The following is a 22,062-nucleotide window of genomic DNA, read 5'->3' on the forward strand; positions in this document are numbered from 1 at the left end:
TGTTTGCAGGCCAGGGCAATACCTGTATACCAGCCTCCTCTAGGGCTTCTCTGGTGGCCCTAGCTGTATGAGCGCGAGCATTATCGTGCATCAGATGGAATCTTGCGCCGATTCTCTGTGCATATGAGACCACATGGTGTCTTATGACCTCCTCGATGTAACGTTGAGCTGTTACTGTGCCTTCGTTAAGAATTACCAGCTCGGTTCTGCCTGACATGAGATTCCTCCCCATACCATAACATTGGGGCCCCCAAATCTGTCATTTTCATGGATACAAGCATCCGAAAATCGCTCACCTTCACGCCTCCAGACCCTAACGCGACGGTCATCACTTAAAAATTTAACTTTGCACTCATCCGTAAACAATACTGTGCTCCAATCGTTCATATCCCATGCCAGATGCTGCCTTGCGAACAATAATCGGTTTGCACGATGAGCACTTGTTAGTGGTATCCGCACTACGCGTCTCCTGGAGAACTGCTGGTCCTCGTGTAAACGATTTCTAATGGTTTGATCACTAACGCGTGTACCCGTCGCCTGCCGCAAACGGTTTTGTAAGGAGCGGGCTGTGATGCAGCGTTCTCTGCGCGCAGTCAAGCGCACGTAGCGGTCCTCCTGTGCGGTAGTTGCTCGAACTCTGCCAGATCCCCGTCTCCTGGTTAATCTCCCAGTCTCTTGAAAACGATTCCAAGCATTCTGGATCGCTCGCCGTGAAAACCCCAGCTGCAACGCCACAGAACGCTGCGAATGGCCTTCTTGAAGCAATGTTACGGCCCTAGTTACGGTTGGTAAGTCCATATGACGTCGTACTCTCGGCATAACTTTTTTTAAATGTTAATTCAGCCACTAGTTAAACAAAACTTACAGTGTTCTTGACGGAATCGTCACTTTGACTGAGTTAAAATCCGTCTTAAAATCCGGTAGATTCAAGTGGTTCCAATAAATTATCAATAACTACCCACTTTAAACAATTATGCAAGTGGAATACTCAAAAAATGTTTGTAAACAAATAAGGTAACACCACGATAAATAATCAACTACTTGAGAATGCATAAAAAATAAATTATCGCTCACGAGGACGAAAAAATCAAGTGGCCCTTATTTTGTTTTGACTAGTATATAATTTTACATTTTAGACTACATATAAAAATGGCCAAATTTTCTTGGTCCTATTCTTATTGTGGAAGTTTGGACGCATTATATTTCATGTTTGGATGCTTGCTTAAGACGAACGGACAGCAGCGGTGGCTTTGTAATAGCCTGGGGTCCGTTTGGCACCCTTCGGCACGGCCTTCGGGCACCTTCGAGTACGGAATCCTAAAAAATAAGCTCTACCTACTTTTACTTTTGAGCTATTAGTACTTTAAATTAGGCACTTACATCTACAGGTTATAACGTTCGTGCAGCCATAACGATGTTTTTAACCCCCGACCCAAAAAGAGGGGTGTTATAAGTTTGACGTGTGTATCTGTGTGTCTGTGTATCTGTGTATCTGTGTATCTGTGTATCTGTGTATCGGTGTATCTGTGTATCTGTCTGTGGCATCGTAGCGCCTAAACGAATGAACCGATTTTAATTTAGTTTTTTTTGTTTGAAAGGTGGCTTGATCGAGAGTGTTCTTAGCTATAATCCAAAAAAATTGGTTCAGCCGTTTAAAAGTTATCAGCTATTTTCTAGTTTTCTTGTGGAAAAGAAGGCTAGATAGACCCTTAGGTTCATAATATTCAAGTGTCAATTGACAAATGTCAAGCTGTCAAGATGGACGTTGCCTAGATATACATAATTATTTATTTGAAAATGATTTGTCGGGGGTGTTGAAAATTTTTAATTTACACTTGTTATACCTACTATAAAACTCTTTTTACGACCAAAAAAGGAATTGGATTATGTGGTCGTTGCACTAGTAACATAACACGTGTAACAAATTACTTTCATGACTGAAACACATGTTCGTCTGTCTGTCACGCCCGGTTTCATACGACGAATGCTTGACGGATTAGGTACACAATTTGTTTTTTATTACCTACTGAGTATTTTAATGTAAGAAAGAAAAATCTTCAGGAGCATTTAACGCGACTTTTGCAGAAAATTAAATAAACATGCACGTATACAAGTCAGTACCTACTTAGTTTAAAAAGTTTAAAAAAATTTGTTTTGGTTTGCATTGCATCATTTTTAGGCCCGTACATTAAAGCGCATGAAATCCGCCATATTGATTTTATACAATTTTATGTAAATACCCAAAAGTCAATATTTAAAGTAGCTCTATATCTATCTCTTTATGAATTGTAATATTTTTGCGACTCCTAAAAATATTACAATACAAAAGTATATTATTACAATTTCACCCCGTCTTCGGGGGACAAAAAGTATTTTTATCCGCAAAAAATTCGTAGATTCGTTGTGTCTTCGTTGTATCTATCTAGCGTGAATATCTGAGCGCGACAAAATCCCTATTATTACGACAATAATACAAAGGCCACAGTCACCAAAGCCTGGCTTATAAGACATATTTTCTAACCTAGGATATATATCTATAGCTAGCATAAATTGTGTACCTAATGCCTTAAAAATGGAGAAGGTTCTCAAGTTAGTGCACACATTTTGTTCTCATGCACATAATAGCTAGCCCGCCCCGGTTTGTTCGGATCATTTTATCGAAGGGTGCTAACGAGGCTCTCTTACTAAGCTTCTGCTGTGCTCCGTCCGTCCAAATCCGTCCGTCCGTCCTCCGTCAAAATGGCCGCTTTGAAAATCACACTATAATATTATAAAGGAGAAAGTTTGTATGTGTATGTGTGTGTGTGTGTGTGTGTATGTTTGTTACTCCTTCACGCAAAAAATACTGGACGGATTGGGCTGAAATTTAGAATAGAATTAGATTATAACCTGGATTAGCACATAGGCTAATTTTTATCCCGAAAAATCAAAGAGTTCCCACGGGAATTTTAAAAAACCTACATCCACGCGAACGAAGTCGCGGGCATCAGCTAGTAACAAATAAGTAAAGTGCCATTTCTTATACGATGTTACGGAATCCTCGTGTGCAAGTCCAACTCGCACTTGGCGTATTTTTAGAAAATACGCCAAGTCACTCCAATTGTTGTACCTGCACAAAAAGTTGTTTTTCTGTCGGTTGCGAATTCGCGATGGATTTTTGTCGTCGTCAGCAAGTAGCAATCTTTTTCGGTTGATGACCGGCGCCGGCGCACGCGGCGTGACGGTCACTTGTCGGGCATGCTGTTTCGAGGGATTTTCTTCATGATTTACCTGTGCCGTGTATAATAAATAATAACATACAATTTCTAGTATTCTATACAGGAAAGGTGCAAACTGCAAACGGGATTTTAATTGCTACATGTCTATTGCTGCTTACAAAAACAAATAATAACAATTTTAAAATGGCCGCTTTGAAAATTAAAAATAAATAAAGTGTTATTTATTATACGATGAACGGAACCTTTTATGGGCGAGTCCGAACACGAGTTAGTTCGAGTAAAATTTATAATATGGGTAGGTACCTTTAAGTAAAGACTAAATAGGAATCATCTAGGCAAGCGCGCTCCATTTTAGGCTGCATCATCACTTGCAAACAGGTCTAATTGCAGCCAAGTAATGGTGTTTTTATATTAAAAGAAACAGGCATGCAAAATCTCAAGTTTTTAACCCCCCAAAGCAAACAGAGGGGTGTTATAAGTTTAACGTGTGTACCAGTATCTGTTTATCTGTGTGTCTGTAAGTATGTGGCATGACATCATAGCACATTGATACACCGATCTGAATGCGGTTTCTTTTATTCGAAAGCCTGTTTAGTCGAGATGATTCTTAACTATTTTTGATGAAAATTTGTTCAACCGTTTGAGGATTATCAGCTGTTTTCTCAGCCGGTGATGGGATCTCTGTCATCCAATTAATATTTATATTACTTGCACTTGTCGCAAGGACTCGATCTCGATTCCAATGCAATATTATGGTAGTTTTGACCTGTCAGTCAGAGTTATTCAAATTTTTAATTTATCAGACTTTGCGGCTTAATGTGTATGTGGATTGTGGATATATCTCAGTCAGTTTATCATTTTATTTGTAGATGTACTTAGTAAGGGGTCATAGTTATAATTCGTACATAAATTCAACGGCCTTCTTCATAACTGTAGTTTTGACTTCGTCCAATCTCAAGCTAATTCAATAAATAATATTCCGAGATACTTATAAAATTAATCTTCTATCTTTATTGCGACTGGGACGTCAGCCTCGCTGCTTGAAATTATTACTGCTTCCTAGGAAATATTATATTTCAATTATGAGTAGGAATTATAATATATTTCAATTTCTTTGGCTAATCTCATTGTAGCTCAGAGTATTTTATAAGAAATAATTTTAATATTTAATGCTGAGTGTAAAGGCTTAGGCAAACAAGACGGGCGACTGCAATAATGGGTTTAAGTTGAAGTTACAAGACTTTATAATATGTACATTGTACAAGACCTGTATGGACGCATGACATGATGGCAAGAACCGCTCAGTTGCTATCGAGCTTCATGATCGGTGGTGTTTCATATAGTATGCCTTCTGTAGTTTTACAGCCACAGTATGACGCTCGCAATCACTTCGGAATGACTGACACACACTAAAATGCACTGTTGCAGCATACCATAAATTCTGCCAATCACAAACATCAGTTGTTGGGATTTAATTGTATCACAACTTGGTAGAACTTACGTGTTATTTATTTATACAGAAGTCCTCATAGACACCCACAGTACTGGGTAGTGGGTAGTGCCGAATTCATGCTGGCTGAACCCCCTTTTGTCTCCCTATTGGCCGTGTACCTGTGTTTCAGTCTAAGTACGGCAACACTGGTGTCTAAATTATTTCTACTTATCTTTTTTTGTTTTCGTCTTTCTTCTTCCTCTTTTGAACTTATTTTTTTCCAGAACCTCGATGGGTTTGATAAAAACTGCCAAAGCCCTTTCAGGTTACCTCGCTTCCATTTTAGACTGCATCATCACTTACTACCAGGTGAGATTGCAGTCAAGGGCTAACTTGTATCTGAATAAAAAAAAACCTCCTACCACCGCTGCTACATTACGCAGTGTCTGACCAAGGCTTTATACTGAGGGGCTTGTGGGTAAGGGGGTTAGGGGTAAATTGTTCGCATCGCAGCTTTATCTAATATCGCAGGCAGTCGGGCGTTCGACCTCCCTCCGAACTCCCTCCGTGACTGCCTGCCACTGCCCTCCGTGTCACTGCCCTCTCGATTACAATTTATGCTTATTTGACTTATTCCTTTTGAAAGCCTGGTAAAAACTTGTTTGAAATGTCATTTAACTTTTTGTTAAAATTTCTTGTTTGAAGTCGATTCAAATTTTTTGTATTTTATTCTGTCATGAAGTTGCAGGGAATTGTAGAAATCGTTAAAGAAATATTTAATAAAGAAAATAATCTCCAAAATTCTTTAAACTTGTTGATTTTTAGGGTTATGTATCCGAATAGTGCCAACGGGACCCTATTACTAAACGTCCGTTGTCCGTCTGTCTCTCCGTCTGTTTGTCAGCGGGCTGTATCTCATGAATCGTTAGTCGTCCGTGTACAAGTCCGACTCGCACTTAACCGATGTTTAATGAACTATGATAACATTTAATCCGTGTTATAACCAGGATTTTACTCAATTAATACTATTTTCAAACTTAATTGATAAAGTTCACGATATTGATTTAAAATTTCCCCACTATGATTCATGATCATTAAATACCTATTACAATTATGGAAATGACATGCTTTATTGTTGTTATCAGTGGCCCGTTTAGCGCGTGGTATGGCACGCGTCGCGTGTTTTTATGTATGTTTGTCTGTTTATCGTTGCCATGGCGCCAATTGTCACCGCCCGTTGGTACTTAGATACTGCATGATAAGGGCAGGGTCTGACTCAACACCCCGCAGTTATTGTAATTGGCGCACATCCTTTCTATCGCCAACCCACTACACTATACGGGTCTCTTCCAAGAGAAGTGTTTTGGCCAAAATCCACCACGTTGGCTCGGTGCAGAAAGGTAGATTTCACACACCTTTGAGAAAATTATGGAGAACCGAGAGAAACATGCAGGTTTTCTCACTATGTTTTCCTTCAGCGTTAAAGCAAAGCACACAAAATTACTTCTTCTTGGTAGAAAAAGCTTTCCGAAGAATTTTATTATCAGCGATGAGCGAGCAGATTTTTGTGGTGCTTTTATTTATTGAAAATAAATAAATTGTAGAAATAAATATAAGTATAGTATAGGTATACCGTTTATCAAAAGTTCTAAAAGTTTAAGAATTGGATTTGATATTTTGAAGGCACTGTCAAGCAAAATCAACGACGTTCGTTGGACGAAAAGCACCATAACTCCTTTCTAATCCCATTCAAGTCCCGTCGATTTCCTTAAAAACTTCCAAGGTGATATCGAAACAGCTCCGCGCTTGGCTCCCGGCCAGCGTTTCCGAGTATCTGCTTAAACTATCCGGGGCGAATGGTGCTGTTTTATATCAGACTTCCATGGGTATTAAATGTTCAACTAGACGGAGACTTGCGATACTTTGCTCTTATTTTACAGTTTCAAATACACACACACACACATACAGTCACAAAATAATACTCGGTAACTAGAATTTATTAAAAGGCTTTTTCGTCCGCGTGGACCTCTTACACAACCCCCTATTTTGACTCGTTTCGATTAGGTATTATAGTAGGTCTAATATGTAGGTAATGTTGTGTACACTTCTTAAGGATTGTTACTTAGATCCTGATCTCTTGTTTTTAGACATTTTATAGTCACATGTTGTGTGCCTTTACAATAAAATAAAATAATACAATAGTAATTAGTCAGTAAGAGCGTGCTCAGGCCAGCAGTAACGAGTGGATGCGCTTGCGCAAGCGGGGAGCACGCGAAGGTCGCCCCCAATGATATAATGGTGATTGCGGCTGCAGCAGATTTTACTCTCCAAAGCAAATCTAATTGCATCCTTTTCGCCTTCTGTTATGCAAAACAGCTAGACGCGGCTAGCTTATCATTATTACCTCATATTGCTTGTTCAGTGTGTAGACGTAGAGTGTAGACTGAGAGACGTCTGCTCAAGTTTCTGTTGAGCGAAAACCCACCTACAACAGTATATGAATAAATGAAAATTCTATATTTTACACCAAAAAGAAAAACACTTTATGCTTAGTGTAATTTTTTTTTTACATAGAATAGGGACAGTATGCAGGTTATTGTTGTAAGCACACTCTTCCAGGCAATCCTTGATATGACTGAATGCTAACAACGTGCTAGTATCGAGTTTTGTTTGTATTAATGTTTCTCTTTCTACCAAGACGCATATATTATGTATTAGCAATTTTTTATTTTGGCTCACGCTTTTTTAATGTGTACTGTACTACCTACCCTGGAAATTTATTTTTCGAAAAATATGCTTGTGTGTGTGTGCGTGTGTGCTTGTGTGTGTGATTTCACGCTTACGTAAGCGTGAAATAATGTTTTGTAAACATATTGTTATTATACGTATAATAACGAAATGTTTGTAACGTCTATTGTTATTATACGTATAATTAATTTATGTTAACCTCTGTCTCTTGAACTATAATTACTAAACATTACCACAAGTAACTTGGCGTGTAATATTAAGTAGTAATTGTAGGTATAAATGGTAACAGTTAACATATTCCTGTTTGTTACAGATTATGTAAGCAGCCAGACTGATGCGGTGGTCTTCCGTAGTGGGCGGAGACTGTTCTAGAAGCCTTCCATTCTGCCAATTTAGAAGTTAGCAAGTATTTATCATTGATATTATTGGACTAGTTAAGACTTCGGGAAGATTCAAAATTCCAAAATTCAAAATCCACACTTAATACTATATATGCGAAAGTGTGTCTGTCTGTTTGTCTGCTAACTCTTCACAACTCAACAGTTGAACCGATTTTAATAAAAGGTACAGAGTTAGCTTACATCTCGGGGAAGGACTAGGTTACTTTTTATCCCGGAAAATCAAAGAGTTCCCACGGGACTCTTGAAGGCCCATCCGTTTAACCGATTTGTATGACAGAGGTAGGACTTAGCTTGCACCTCCGACATAGACAACATCCAGTTCAAAATATTTTTATTCAATTAAACTTTTACGAGTACTTTGAATCGTCAAAAGCATCGATCACTGATACATGAGATACGTTTTTTAACCCCCGACCCAAAAAGAGGGGTGTTATAAGTTTGACGTGTGTATCTGTGTATCTGTGTATCTGTGTATCTGTCTGTGGCATCGTAGCGCCTAAACGAATGAACCGATTTTAATTTACTTTTTTTTGTTTGAAAGGTGGCTTGATCGAGAGTGTTCTTAGCTATAATCCAAAAAAATTGGTTCAGCCGTTTAAAAGTTATCAGCTATTTTCTAGTTTTCTTGTAGAAAAGAAGGTTAGATAACCGTTAGGTTCATAATATTATGTCCATAGACAAATGTCAAGCTGTCAAGATGGACGTTGCCTAAATACATAATTATTTATTTGAAAATGATGTTTTGGAAAACTCAAATACTTTGGATCGTCGGGGGTGTTATAAATTTTTAATTTACACTTGATTACTCAAGCAAATGGCAACCATCTACTATTAAGATATCTAAGTGCATGAATTAAATACGGACCTTGAAAAACATTTAAGGTCAACTTGAATCATCACTTCAGTCGGATATGATAAAGGTATACCTATTATAATGTAAATAACGCGTCAAGTCATCTCATCGTCAATTCCTTAGTGCCAGACAGCGAAAGTCTTTAACCAGTGTGTCCTTTCCGTCCTCAACTGTGCTGAAACGTGGACACTGACAGACGGCCTTGTCCAAAGTCGCTCAGCGAGCTGTGGAGAGGGCTATGTTAGGAGTTTCCCTGAGTGCGGACACTGTAGCTCGATTCCTTAAAACCTGCATCAATAATTATTACAATCGCAATTGTTGTTATTGGCTAAAATGGTATTCTTGTTGCGACAATGCATTGTGGCCAATACTGAGCGAGCGTCAACCAATCAGAGGTGGTTGCGATCGTGACGTTTTAGTTGTCATTCTATCGCAATCGAGCTGCTGATGTTCGTTGAAATTATTGGTGTTGGAAGCGCCACCCCTAAGAGTTCTGTGGTTGAAACATATTGTTACTATGTGTAGCGCCACATCTAGTGGAGCGTTTATATATCGCTGGTAATAAAACACGAACAAAGACCTACAAGATACACGAACTGGTTGGATATAAACCAAACAATTAACCACTATCTTAATGTATACAAGCATCAATTTCCTTTGCAGGTTAACGAGACCAGCCGATATGCGCCCAATCCCCGGCCCCGACCGCCTGCGCCGAAACCCCGATGCCTCGCTAATCGCTCCACCGCTTTACTTATCTACGTAGAAGATAAAGAAAATTAGTGTATTTATATTCCTTAGTTCATTTGTTGATGTGAAGTGATCGAGTGAAGTGTAGTGCAGTGTTACCGGCCGGAACCAGTCAGTGCCGGTTGTCGAGTTCGAGTTGCGTCGTTCCGGGCCCGATGTAGCCGGATCATGGCTTTCATGATGATGAAAAAGCGATACAAGTTCGAAGTGCAATGTTGTCTGGAGGAGCTCACGGAGGTGCCGTTCGTGTCCGCTGTCCTCTTCGCGAAGGTCCGGCTAAAGGACGGAGGGAACTTTCAGGCCCATTCTAGCAGGTCAGTGACCAATTAAATCATCATTTAAAACGTTGTAAAAAACCGGTGTAACTTTATTGAGTCCCGTTGGAAATTCAAGTTAACCAAACAGACTTATAACGTTCCTACGTTGCACGATGTATTCATTGTGTCAAATCATAGTATTTTCTATTGTTAGAAACATAGTAGGTAGGTACAACTTACTTGCTTGCGTTGGGTGTTCTGGTTATAAATTTGATTTTACTAAACACAAGTTGAATGTAAGAAGTGTGTTTTGGAATAAGTGTAGCGCCCTGTCCTTTAGGTTTTAAAACGAATTGTATGCACTGAAGACTTCGTATTGGTCAAAGAATATTAATCCTAAATTAAAATATTACTTACATGTAAAGGTTCGTTTAAAACAGCCAACCATGGTATTTACAATCTGCATATTCAATTAATTTTTTGTATGCCTCCAGCTGTAGCAAAACTATTTATTATACGAAATGTCAAACGTGCGTAATCTAATCAAGACACACTCTACCCTCGTGTAGTCCGTTAAACATAAATCATACGAGCTTACCCCTACGACGACAGGCTATAGAAATCTCGCCCCGAGACAAAGCGATTTAGGGGTGAAAGTATTTTATTTCGCGAAGTAATGTCACAACGCGATGAATTGTGGGACTTTTTTTCAACCCTTTTGTAAATATAATGTTATTGAAATCAAGCTACGGTAGTGTACAAACTTAGTAATAATGATTTAATAGGAAAGTTGAATTTAATCGAGTAAAGAAACAGTGTGTACAGTTGTAAAGTTTATGTACTTCATATAAATATCAGTAGTAACATAATTAATTAATACTATCTTGAGTTTACGTAACCAAAATAACCAAGGCCAATTTTAAATTGTGCGCTTTGGGAAAAGGATATAAAGATATGGCTACGACAGATTTTTGACCAACAACGTTATTTTATAATAGATATAAATGTTAAATGTTATCGGATTTGGTCGTACCCAAACTGCTGTGTTTACAGACTTTATCAGTGACGTAACCAATATCTGTATCTAGACATAAATGAGCCATAACTTTGCCGTATTTGAGACGTTTGATGTAACAGACAAGTCGCCACGCCCGCGCCTTGCGCAACTCTTCCTCATTCATATCGCACCGCCATCCAGTCTGGAGAGTGCTAATATAATTATGTGAGTTTATTTGTCTTTTTATCTTATCTTTTTTTTTTTTAATTCATTATAGGCAAACGCTTGACCACAATCCCCTAAAGGAAAGTGATGATGTGGCTTAAGATGGGACGCGTTTACCTAGAGATGCCTTTCACTCTTGTTTTACCCGGATTGTAATTGGTAGGAAACAAATCGCGGAGTATTCAAAACTTTAGCCATGCGTATGAGGAATGATGACGCAAAGCGTTTCGTGCATGTAGATGGAATGTCGACGATAAAAGGATGGAAACTCGCCCGACGTCTTGCGGTTCGGAGGTAAAATGGAAAGGGGGTACAAGATCGAAAAGCTGCTGAGTATCTCATATTTGAGAGTGAACGCCATCGCTATGTTTATTTTAAACATTCCTTATTGTCGTTGGGACTATGTGCCTCTTGGTGTACCTCAACTTTGATGGACCTAAAATTTTCATAGAAGAATTCTTTAGTTGTTAACAATTATACCTATCCTCCAATATTAACATCGGCTTTCAAGCTTTGTAATCGTAATTATAAGTTTTCATATAATCATAGAACTTTTTCGAGAGAAAGTTCTTTAATTGTCTCATTGCGTCTACCACTCTATCTTACATGTTCCTGAGGTCTGCTTAAAGTTTTAATCTTACGAGTATATTTTACAATCAGGTTTCTGTTGCTTCATCTTTCCTTATCCTTAATCTAAAGATCACAATCTTCCCAAATGTTTCAATCCCAAAATGGATTTTTTAAAATATAATAATTAACACTAGCTGATGCCCGCGACTTTGTTCCCGTGTATATAAGTTTTCCCGTGGGAACTCATTGATTTTCCGGGATTAAAAGTAACCTATGTGTTAGTCCAGAGTATAATCTATCTCCATTCCAAATTTCAGCCAAATCCGTTCAGTAGTTTTTGCGGGAAAGAGTAACAAACATACATCCATACATCCATACGTACAAACTTTCGCGTCTATAATATTAGTAGGATTATTTATTTTATTACCATGTTGTAGAAATCTTGGACGTGTACATGACTTCGACCAAGCTTGTCACTCCTGTTCTAGACCGATCCAACATGAATCGCAGGAAACTATCGATATAATATCTCCCTAATTAATTTCATCTCTTATCAAACGTTTCCTAGTATCTTGGTGAAAGTTCATTAAAAGAAAAAGCTAATAGAGATAGAGCCAGCGCGTGCCAGACCTTCGTTATTTTATGAAAGCTGAAAGTTTATCTGCGTATTTGTACCCAGCATGTTAACTTTGGGAAATAACAGGTGAAAAAAATATCTTACGTCAAACTTCAAAGTCAATTTTTTTTAATATTTTCTTCGGAATAGTATTAGAAAACACGTCATGCATTGCCAGACACTTATTCTCGTGGCACCCACCTGGACACACTTAAATTTTAAAAGTTTAAGAGTGTCTGGCAGGGGGTTGCCAATAAGTGGACAATAAGTCTCTGATCACCATGATCCATACTTCACAGTCGTTAATAGTTCCTTCCTGTGTTAAGGACAATACGCAGAGAAACTTTCAGCTGTTATAAAATAATGAAGTTCTGGCACGCGCTGGCTCTTAGTCCATAATAAGACAAATTGGTTTATTAGACTCTACCGCCACTAAGCCTGTTAGAGCCTTCGTTCTTTGCTCTATTAATTACTGGCTATTCCCTTGAGATTGTCTGCATTATGGTCTTTTATATCCTTATTGAAGTGGTCGATTTTAATTATTTCCTATATCGTAATTGAAAGTTAATCAGTTTTATAAACTTAGCGACAATGGCAAATTAGCTTAGTTTTCAATACAACAGATGTGTTCTTGATAATACTGTTAGTTGACTTTTTTAAGTTCTTTTGTTAGTGCTCAGTTTATTTATCACTACTACTTATATATCATATATTATAAATGCAAAAATGTGTTGGTTTGTTCTTCAATCACGCTGTAATGGATCGGTGTGATTTTTTGCATGGGTATACTTAAAGATCTGGAGAGTGAGATAGGCTACCGTTTATCCCGAAAAATCAAAGAGTTCCCAAGGGAATTTAAAAAATTAAATCCATTTTGACGAAGTCGTGGGCATCAGGCAGTTTCATGTACAATTTTACTGAAGATGATGATATGACAACAAAATTACCCAATTCAGGAAACACGTTTCACCAGATAACATTATCTAGTGGACAAAAGTTCTCACATCATTGTAAAATGTGGTTAAGTGGGCGTGTACAAATGTTAAATTCAATGAGTCATGTTTCACATACGCCGTCTATATTTGCATTCATTAACACATTTCTCGTTCAATACTCCTAAGTTATAAGTATTCAAAGTTCAAACATACACAAAAAAGTCTACACTTCTGACTGGCAAATATTGAAAAGCAACTTGTCTTCGATGATCTTTGACGAGTGACGGTTTCTGATATTTGCTGTTTGGACAAAATTGTAAGAGCCATCGAAATATAAATTTCATTTCGATAGTAAGAATATTAGTTACGTCAATTTTTTTTTTTTAAATTATAGAATATCGTTTAGGTACACGGTTTGCAAACTACTAAACTTAATCTCTAGTAGATTAAGGAGTTTTTATCTCTAGCTTCTAAAAGAAAGAATGTTTTATTTGTATCATACAAGTACTTAATAATATATGAAAGTTAACTTTTAAATATATCAAATAAAATTGAGTTTTGATCCACAAAATGGTGTCCAGCATATATTACAAAACTCTCGCTGGCTAATTGAAGAATACAAAGCACACCCACTGGTCGCATAGGGTACTACATTTTGTTGTAAAATTAAAAAAGTTATTATAAGTTGTATAGAAATAAAAGTGTGGAACTCATGTTACTAAGCGGGAAGTGAATGATATAACTCGTACGGTAGATAAAATTCCAGACTCGTCAAGCGACACCGAGTCTAAGTCGACGGAAGTACCTATTCTCGGCATTCATTATCAAAGCACGCCCGTTTGGATGGAATACACAATGATAATAAAGAAAAGTCCAACGAGTTTTTTATCATTTTGAACCTTGACCTCGGAAATCATCATGTCATTGGACAGGCTCTCTTAAATCTTCACTTTATTTCGAACTAATTTGTTATCAACGATTCCATTAGCTTTTCCTCACATATAATTTGTAAAATTTATTGTAGTTTTTAAGGTTGTACGCAATAATTTTGAATGTTTGCTGATTATTATATTTTAGCTAAATTTTTTTTCTGAACCAACTCATTACCATTTCAGCTTGCTGATCCTTTGAGCTATGTTGGTCGCTTTTGTTCTTCCTTTCTGTAAAAAAATTAACCTTTAGAACTAAAAGAAGGCTTTTAGAACAGTAGTTTTTAACCCCCGACCCAAAAAGAGGGGTGTTATAAGTTTGACGTGTGTATCTGTGTATCTGTGTGTCTGTGTATCTGTGTATCTGTGTATCTGTGTATCTGTGTATCTGTGTATCTGTGTATCTGTGTATCTGTCTGTGGCATCGTAGCGCCTAAACGAATGAACCGATTTTAATTTAGTTTTTTTTGTTTGAAAGGTGGCTTGATCGAGAGTGTTCTTAGCTATAATCTAAAAAAATTGGTTCAGCCGTTTAAGAGTTATCAGCTCTTTTCTAGTTTTCTTGTAGAAAAGGAGGTTGGATAACCGTTAGGTTCATAATATTATGTCAATAGACAAATGTCAAGCTGTCAAGATGGACGTTGCCTAAATACATAATTATTTATTTGAAAATGATGTTTTGGAAAACTCAAATACTTTGGATCGTCGGGGGTGTTATAAATTTTTAATTTACACTTGTATAGTTTAGTTTTAGTTTTGCATGGGTTAGAAGTGAAAGTATAATTTTATTAACCTCGCAATATATATTTATCATAACATTCAATAAAATGATGATGTATTTCAAGTTATCTATCTAAGAATAACTGATTACTCCTATCTGAAACGAGTTCTTTGCTCTTATTTTATGTCGCGCGTACAGAATCAAGGTAGAGGTCACATCGGCAACGCCCTGACCTTGTTCGCTTGATGTTAAACACTTCCTAAGTTCCGTTGTAACCCAAGCACCTACTTATTTATTCCAAACAGGTAGTCCGACGAGTACGATGGCATCGCAGACTAAATGTAAAGATGGACGGATGATAGGGAGGTGGAATATCGAAATAAAAGCACCCAAACTAATAGATAGAATACAATGAGACTGACATATACTAGGAGTGATACGACATCTACTCTACAAGCCTTACCTCTGATAGTTACGAGGGGAAAAGGAGAATATCTACTAGTTATGTTAAAGTATAATATGCCTAATTTATAAGGATATTAGAAGCTTCATCTAATATCTAAAGAAATAAAAGAATATTACTAATAAAAAACCTCACGCAACCTTGTTTTACTTTCGGCGCGGTCGAATTGACACCATTGTTTGTGAATATGGATCGACAAGTAATTTTAATAAAGCCCGGATGTTTATGCATTGTCGATCAAACTTGAAAATAATATACGTTTCATTGAACCCTGATTTCGTTATTGTTATGTCTAACTTCTTTGTCTGGCAACCAACAGTGGTGAAGTCTGCCAACCAGCTCTTGTCCAACTCGGTGGACTATGGCCAAATCCTTCTCGTTCTGAGAGGAGGCTCGTGCTCTGTAGTGAGCTGGCGATGGGGTGATCATGATGATAATGACGATGACGAAAAAAGATTTTGACAATAATACCTATATGGAGGCGGTTAGGCTTTTAAAGTCGTTCGACGTGTTTTTTTATAACAAATAGCGAGCAAACGAGCAGGCGGGTCGCCTGATGTTGGTGTTATTGCTGCCGCCCATGAACATTTGCAGCACCAGAGGAACCACCGATGCGTTGAAGGGCCTTTCAGGAAATCTAGTGGGACCAGCGCCGATGGGAGTTGATACTTGATTCCACAGTTTACCTGTGGTTGAAAAAAAGAATCTGGCACAACGGGTGGTCGAAGTGCACCAGGCACCCAGGTGGTGAGGATGAAATTACATGCGGTGCGGTTGTAGAAAAAGGAGGGTGAAATGAGGTCAAATAGCTCTTCAGAGCACTCCCCAGTACCCCCGAGAAGTGAAGGTTACAGTAACTAGAAAAGAGCTGATAACTTTCAAACGGCTGAACCGATTTTCTTGGATTATAGCTAAGAACACTCTCGACCAAACCACCTTTCAAAATAAAACTAAATTAAAATCGGTTCATTAGCTTAGGAGCTAACGATGCCACAGACAGATATACAGATACACACGTCTAACTTATAACTTTTTGGGTCGGGGGTTAATAAAGGTGATAGAACACGCAAAGAAAGCTTACATCTCTGCGGTGCTCAAGGCTTTCCAACGAGCCGGATAACATGTATAGACTCTGTTAGGTATCCAAAAGGCCAAAGCAAAGTGAGCGTGCATAGATGCACCCTCGCTCTGAATTGGGAAGTAGACAGTTAGCGTGACCCCACGGGATGCACAGGAATGCGCGGGCGTCCGGCCTCCACTACAGCTACCGCTCTCGAATTCAGTACCGTGTATGGTGGAAATTGGAACTCTATCAAACAGAACTACTAGCTGAATTGTCCCGGTTTCATGGGAAATCCTTGCTTATTTAGTTTCTTAGGAAGGCTATAATATGGAATGCACTTCCGGCGTCCGTTTTCCCCGCCAATTACAATATTGGGACCTCTATTTTTGTGGCCTCTACATAAAGGAATAAATAAGATGACTCTAATTAATTTGTATAAACATTTATTTTTGTAGCATAATGAAGGAATAAATAAGATGCCACTTTATCGTTGATGATGATGACAGGCCATTAACATTTCAGCGTCGTCTATTTAGGTACACCAGCCTAAAAAAACAAGTTAAAATGCATCTGTTTATCTAATAAGGCCATTAGGTTATCGTCGACTCATTATAGACGAAAAGAAGCGACGGAAGTGGTCGCGTGTGTGCGTCCGTCAAAATATAAAGGTTTTCAATGTTTTAACGTTTAAACTACCGTGAGTGATTTCCATTATAAGTATAGGTTGTTACGGCTGTACTCACGTATTTAATTTATGTAAGCCCGACTAGTTTCGAAGTTCGAACCCTGTTTATAGGGACTCAGCTCGCTGCGCATCGCGGTTGGTTTTCAATCACACTTATGTAACACACACACACTAATATAATTGTCACACACATAATCACACTAATACTGTAAAATCACAATAATAAAGGCGAAAGTTTGTGTGTATGTGTGTATGTATGTTTGTTACTCCTTCACGCAAAAACCACGGACGGATTGGGCTGAAATTTGGAATGAAGAAAGATTATACCCTGGATTAGCACGTAGGCTACTTTATATCCCGGTAAATCAAAGAGTTCCCACGGGATTTTTAAAAAACCTACATCGACGCGAACGAAGTCGCGGGCATCAGCTAGTGTTATATATATCTGGCACCTAGCCATGGTTTGAACCTTGGACACGGACTTAAGGATACATTACCGTCTCTTTGTCCTGTCCCTATATGTACAGTACGGTGAAGGAAAACATCGTGAGGAAACCGGCATGCCTGAGAGTTATCCATATTGTTCGGAAAAGTGTGTGGAGTCTGCCAATCCGCACATAGTCAGCGTAGCTGATTATGGCCAAACATTCTGCGAGGAGATCCGTACTCAGTAGTGGGCCGGCAATGTGTTGATGATGAAAATGAAAAAGGATTTATTTTTATTTTTCTCTTTACATTGCCTTAAAAGTAAAAAACGGTAACAACTGCGTTAGTTACAAACTTTCTGTTTAGTTGATATTTAAACTCGTAATGTCACTTAATGCGCATACCTTTACGTTGTACAAAATGGAGTAAGTAGTACATATATCAACTTTTTTGTCGAGTGACGTGTATGACCCGGGGAAAACGCTGTTCGGTTCTCCTTGGCCAACATACCAAAAATAATCGAACCTCATTAAAAGTACTTAAACTTGGATAAAAGTCTTAGCTATAGTTTGCGATTGCGAGTCTCTTAGTGTCTTCTCACTTGGCGACATTTTCACGTGCAGTTGAAGCGCTTCAGATGCAACAAGAAAACGAGAACAGTGAAAACAATAAGAGGTTTAGCACGAAGTAATGCAACAGTGGTTAAGACGTCGCGGCCTCCTTGGAGGAGCCGGGTTTCAATCCCGAGCACGCACCTCTAACTTTTCAGTGATATGTGGGTTTTAAACAATACGGTATTTGTCTATGTCAAAAATAAATTATTTCTCAGTGATTATTAAATAGAAGTAATCTTTAAGAATACGTAAAATCCACGTCTTTTGTTATTTTTAAGTGTAATAACCATTTTAAATTATCGATTGATGGTATAAGTTAAAAGATCTTGTGAAGTGGTGATAATAAAAAGAATACCCGGCTGAGTTCCTTGTGGGCTCTTCTAAGACCTGATTTTACGTCACCGTAGCCTAATATTTGCCATAAATCATCGATTCAGAATCAAACCGAGTTCCCTCACTCTAGTTCACTCTGACGCAACTGAAACTGTTCAGCATGTTTAACTTGACAATACACGCAATGCAGTTTGCGCGCCGCGCTATCGAGTGCGTTCGCAAAACGCGAGTTGAGTGCGCGTAAAAATGTCGCCATGTGCGAAGGCGCTTACATACCTACCTACTGGTTAACTCGTTTATTTATCGAGGTCAGTGTGCTCTACTTCTCCAGTATGTTTTATTTAAAACGTTTTTTTTTACAATTCAGATTGACTATTTTTAGCTTCTCTATGCTATTGCTAAGGGCGATGTTTATTCTATTAGGTGCGATGCTCACACCTAACAGAACAGAACTAGACAGTTTTTTTGTTACTTGATTTACAATAAGAACTGTATTTCTTAAAGTAGCTAAAATAAGCATTAATTAGCATTTCGAATCAGAAAAGTACTAACAGGATCCTATTACTAACTAAGCCTCGGCTGTATGTCCCGTCTGTTCGTTCGTTTGTCAGCGGGCTGTATCTCGTGAACCGTAATAGGTAGAGAATTTAAATCGATGTGTATTTCTTTAACAACAAATAATATCAAAAAATATTAAAGAGCACAACCTAAGTAAGTATTCTTGTACGATGGTACGGAACCTGTTTCAAGCTTTATTGTTTCCAATTTTTATTATGTAAATCCAATTGCATGCAAATAAATCGATCACCTTCCCCACTTCCTGTGTGTATCGACGTTCATCAATTTGTGCTGTTTCAATTATCTATTATGTACCGGCGGCGATATAATGATTTTATGCATCAATGGTAGGTGCGGCTCCACTGCACGTAGATTCGAGTTCGGGCATACGATAGTTCGGCATTCAGCAAAGTGGCCACACTATTCGGGTTACGGCGAAAGTTTTGCGTTTTTTGTTTAATTGCAAGATACGCACAAGCCATTACCAAGTCAAGATATGACGACAATCATGCTTAGTAAAAAGCAATGACGAGATCTCGGTTTAAGATGCCTAGAAGATGCCTATTCACTCTTGCCTTGAAGGTATAAAAATTTTGGGTTATACGTGGAAGCCGACAGGATATTCCACATCTTAGTGGTACGTAATGTTGAGCAAAAAACGTTTCGTGCGAGTAGATTGGATGCCGACCACATAAGGATGCCAACGTTCTCGGTTCCTCGCTGGCTTTAATTATGTTTAAATAAGTTTGGCAAATGAGCCGGCCGGCATAATTCTGTGACAGTGAATAGTCCTGCTTTTAGTTTATTATGTGTAAAAATAAATAATTAAAAAAAAACCTATATTCGCACCATTCATGTTAGCGCGAATGTGCGGATGGATACGATTGCCGCCGGCAATACATTTCGCGTATCATTTGCTGAATGCCGATAGAGGAGCCGAACCATTGACGTGCATTCTGTTTACTTTTCCCACATGGTTGCTTTCACTTGAGGCCGGTGTAAGATTAATTGCGCTGCAATCTAGGAACATTAGCGTGATCGATTAGCGCAAAGCTTCAGCATAACACTTAGCTTTGTTCTTTTTTCCCCCAATTAGAAACCGTAATCTTGACTATTCTTAGGCTTGGTTTTGGCTTCTTAATTTTTTAATGTAACGATTTGGCTTCTTAATTTATTTAAGATAACGAGTAACATACCACGATTAATTTGCAACTGAATCGAAATATCGGCAGTAAAAATACCAAACTAATCGTGGTGTTTAACCCGTTATATCTACAGTATTTAAAATGTCGTTAAACCACGAAATAAGTTCAAAATCATTAGTTCTTAATTTATGTTTTTAACCCCCGATTTAAAAAGAGGGATGTTATAAGTTTGATGTTTGTATGTGTGTATCTATCTGTGCTCGTGCATCGTAGCTCCTAAACTAATGAACCGATTTTATTTTCGTTTTTTTTTGTTTGGAAGGTGGCTTGATCGAAAGTGTTCTTAGCTATAATCCAAGAAAATCGGATCAGCCGTTTGAAAGTTATCATGAAAGTTATAAATTTTTAATTTACACTTGTTATAGGCCTTTATTATATTTATTCGATATCCAATCACTTCCCATCACTAACCATATTATAAACCTACGTTTTTAAACGTCTCGTGCGAACCCTTTGATTTTCCGAGATAAAAAGTAGCCTATGTTACACTCCAGGTCTTTAATACATGCAAAAAATCACGTCGATCCGTTTCACCGTTGCGGCGTGATTGAAGGACAAACCATCAAACAAACAATACTTTTGCATTTATAATACGTAGTATATTTAATGAGTGATATATTTCTTTCATATTTATATACTTAACTATGTTTTCACAATAGTTTCACCCAACTTTCACAGCATTTGTCTGTTCAGCGAGCAGAGTCGGGCAAAAACTAAAGGCTGTAATCAGGCAGTTGCTCGCTGAGGCGTAATGATGGCCGCCGTGACACAATCTATGATTTCTACTCCGTTTCTCTTCACTCTTGCACCTCACTAACCTCTAAGGTTTTTGTATAGTTTTAGATTCTTTTAAATCTTCACCTCATTTTTGGAATATTGAAATTTGTGAATCTGAAAGATCAAAGAATCCTGACATCATCATGATCAATCAACCCATCGTTAGCCCACTACTGAGTACGGGTCTGCTCTTAAAGAAAGTTGAGGCCATAGTCCGTCACGCTGGCCCAGTGCGGATTCGCGAACTTCACACACTATTGAGAACATTATTGAGAATTCTCAGGCAAGCAGGTTTCCTCACGATGTATATTTTCCTTCACCGTTAAGGCAAATGATATATTTTAATCAGTTTTGCTAATACTGAAGGAATTTCCGAGCAAGTGGGTAAAACTATTTAAGTAACTCAACTATTCACGGACACAAATTTTACATAAATGCCGCTAAATATGTACTACGAATAAGTGAGTATATTATGTCGTGGTATATTCGCCGTGTTTAGTTTTATCATCATCTATTTCTGCTAAAATTAGGTAATCTTAATAATCTTATGCAACTGAGAATAATTTACAAAAGCCTTAACTTTATTCCCGTAAGAATACCTAATCTTTTAGTTTACTACCGTTTGTAATATCAGCGCAACTTACTTTTTATTACCGCCATGTGTCTCTTCTACTCTCAAAGATAATACTTAATCTCTCGAAATATTCCCAAAATAATTAATCTAATTGTTCTCATACAATTAAAAACGTCATATATATATTTTTAGCTAGGGTTTATACGTTACATCAGCACGTGAAGTCAGAAGTTATTTATTTGCGCATTCATTATATCTATTATAGTGATCGCATATTATAAGAAGATCCGCAAGAGACGACCGCAATGCATTTTGCAGTACAATTTCATGATTATAGTATACCGGCCACACGCCTGTATGAAAGATGCCTTTCCTAGTGAGCGCTACCGTACCCTATCCTTCATAGCCTTCCTCAAAATTTTCGGAACCATAATATTATAAAAGTGAATACTAAGTATTTTCAAGCACACGAAAGATTCCGTACCATTGCATCATACACACTATGTACTTTTTATATTTTTTGATTCGCATGGCGGTCATTTTGATATTAACCATCTTGGTTATTTGTTGTAATAGCGGCAATAGAGACAACTTAAAAATTTCAACTCTCTATACCTATCACGGTTCATGAGATACTGCCCGCGGCGCTGACAGACAGAAAGCCGGACAGTGGAGACTTAGTAATAGGGTCTCGTTGTCACTTGGCACCCTT

At 38.0% G+C, this 22,062-nt stretch overlaps 1 protein-coding gene across 4 annotated transcripts in view; it reads left to right on the plus strand.

Moving 5' to 3' along the window:
* Positions 1–22,062, plus strand: part of LOC123864260 (protein FAM102A) — a 97,568-nt gene that overhangs the window by 16,180 nt on the left and 59,326 nt on the right. For 3 of the 4 annotated variants that reach the window (XM_045904561.1, XM_045904564.1, XM_045904563.1), the window contains exons 2-3: positions 7,712–7,796; positions 9,316–9,716. In XM_045904561.1, the coding sequence (XP_045760517.1) occupies positions 9,571–9,716 (146 nt within the window). In that variant the 5' untranslated portion in view covers positions 7,712–7,796; positions 9,316–9,570. Of the gene's footprint in view, positions 1–7,711; positions 7,805–9,315; positions 9,717–22,062 lie in introns of all 4 variants that reach the window. The other variant, XM_045904562.1, reaches the window with a different exon arrangement.

This window comes from Maniola jurtina, chromosome 4 (genome assembly GCF_905333055.1).
Source record: "Maniola jurtina chromosome 4, ilManJurt1.1, whole genome shotgun sequence".
Taxonomy (NCBI): Eukaryota; Metazoa; Arthropoda; class Insecta; order Lepidoptera; family Nymphalidae; genus Maniola; species Maniola jurtina.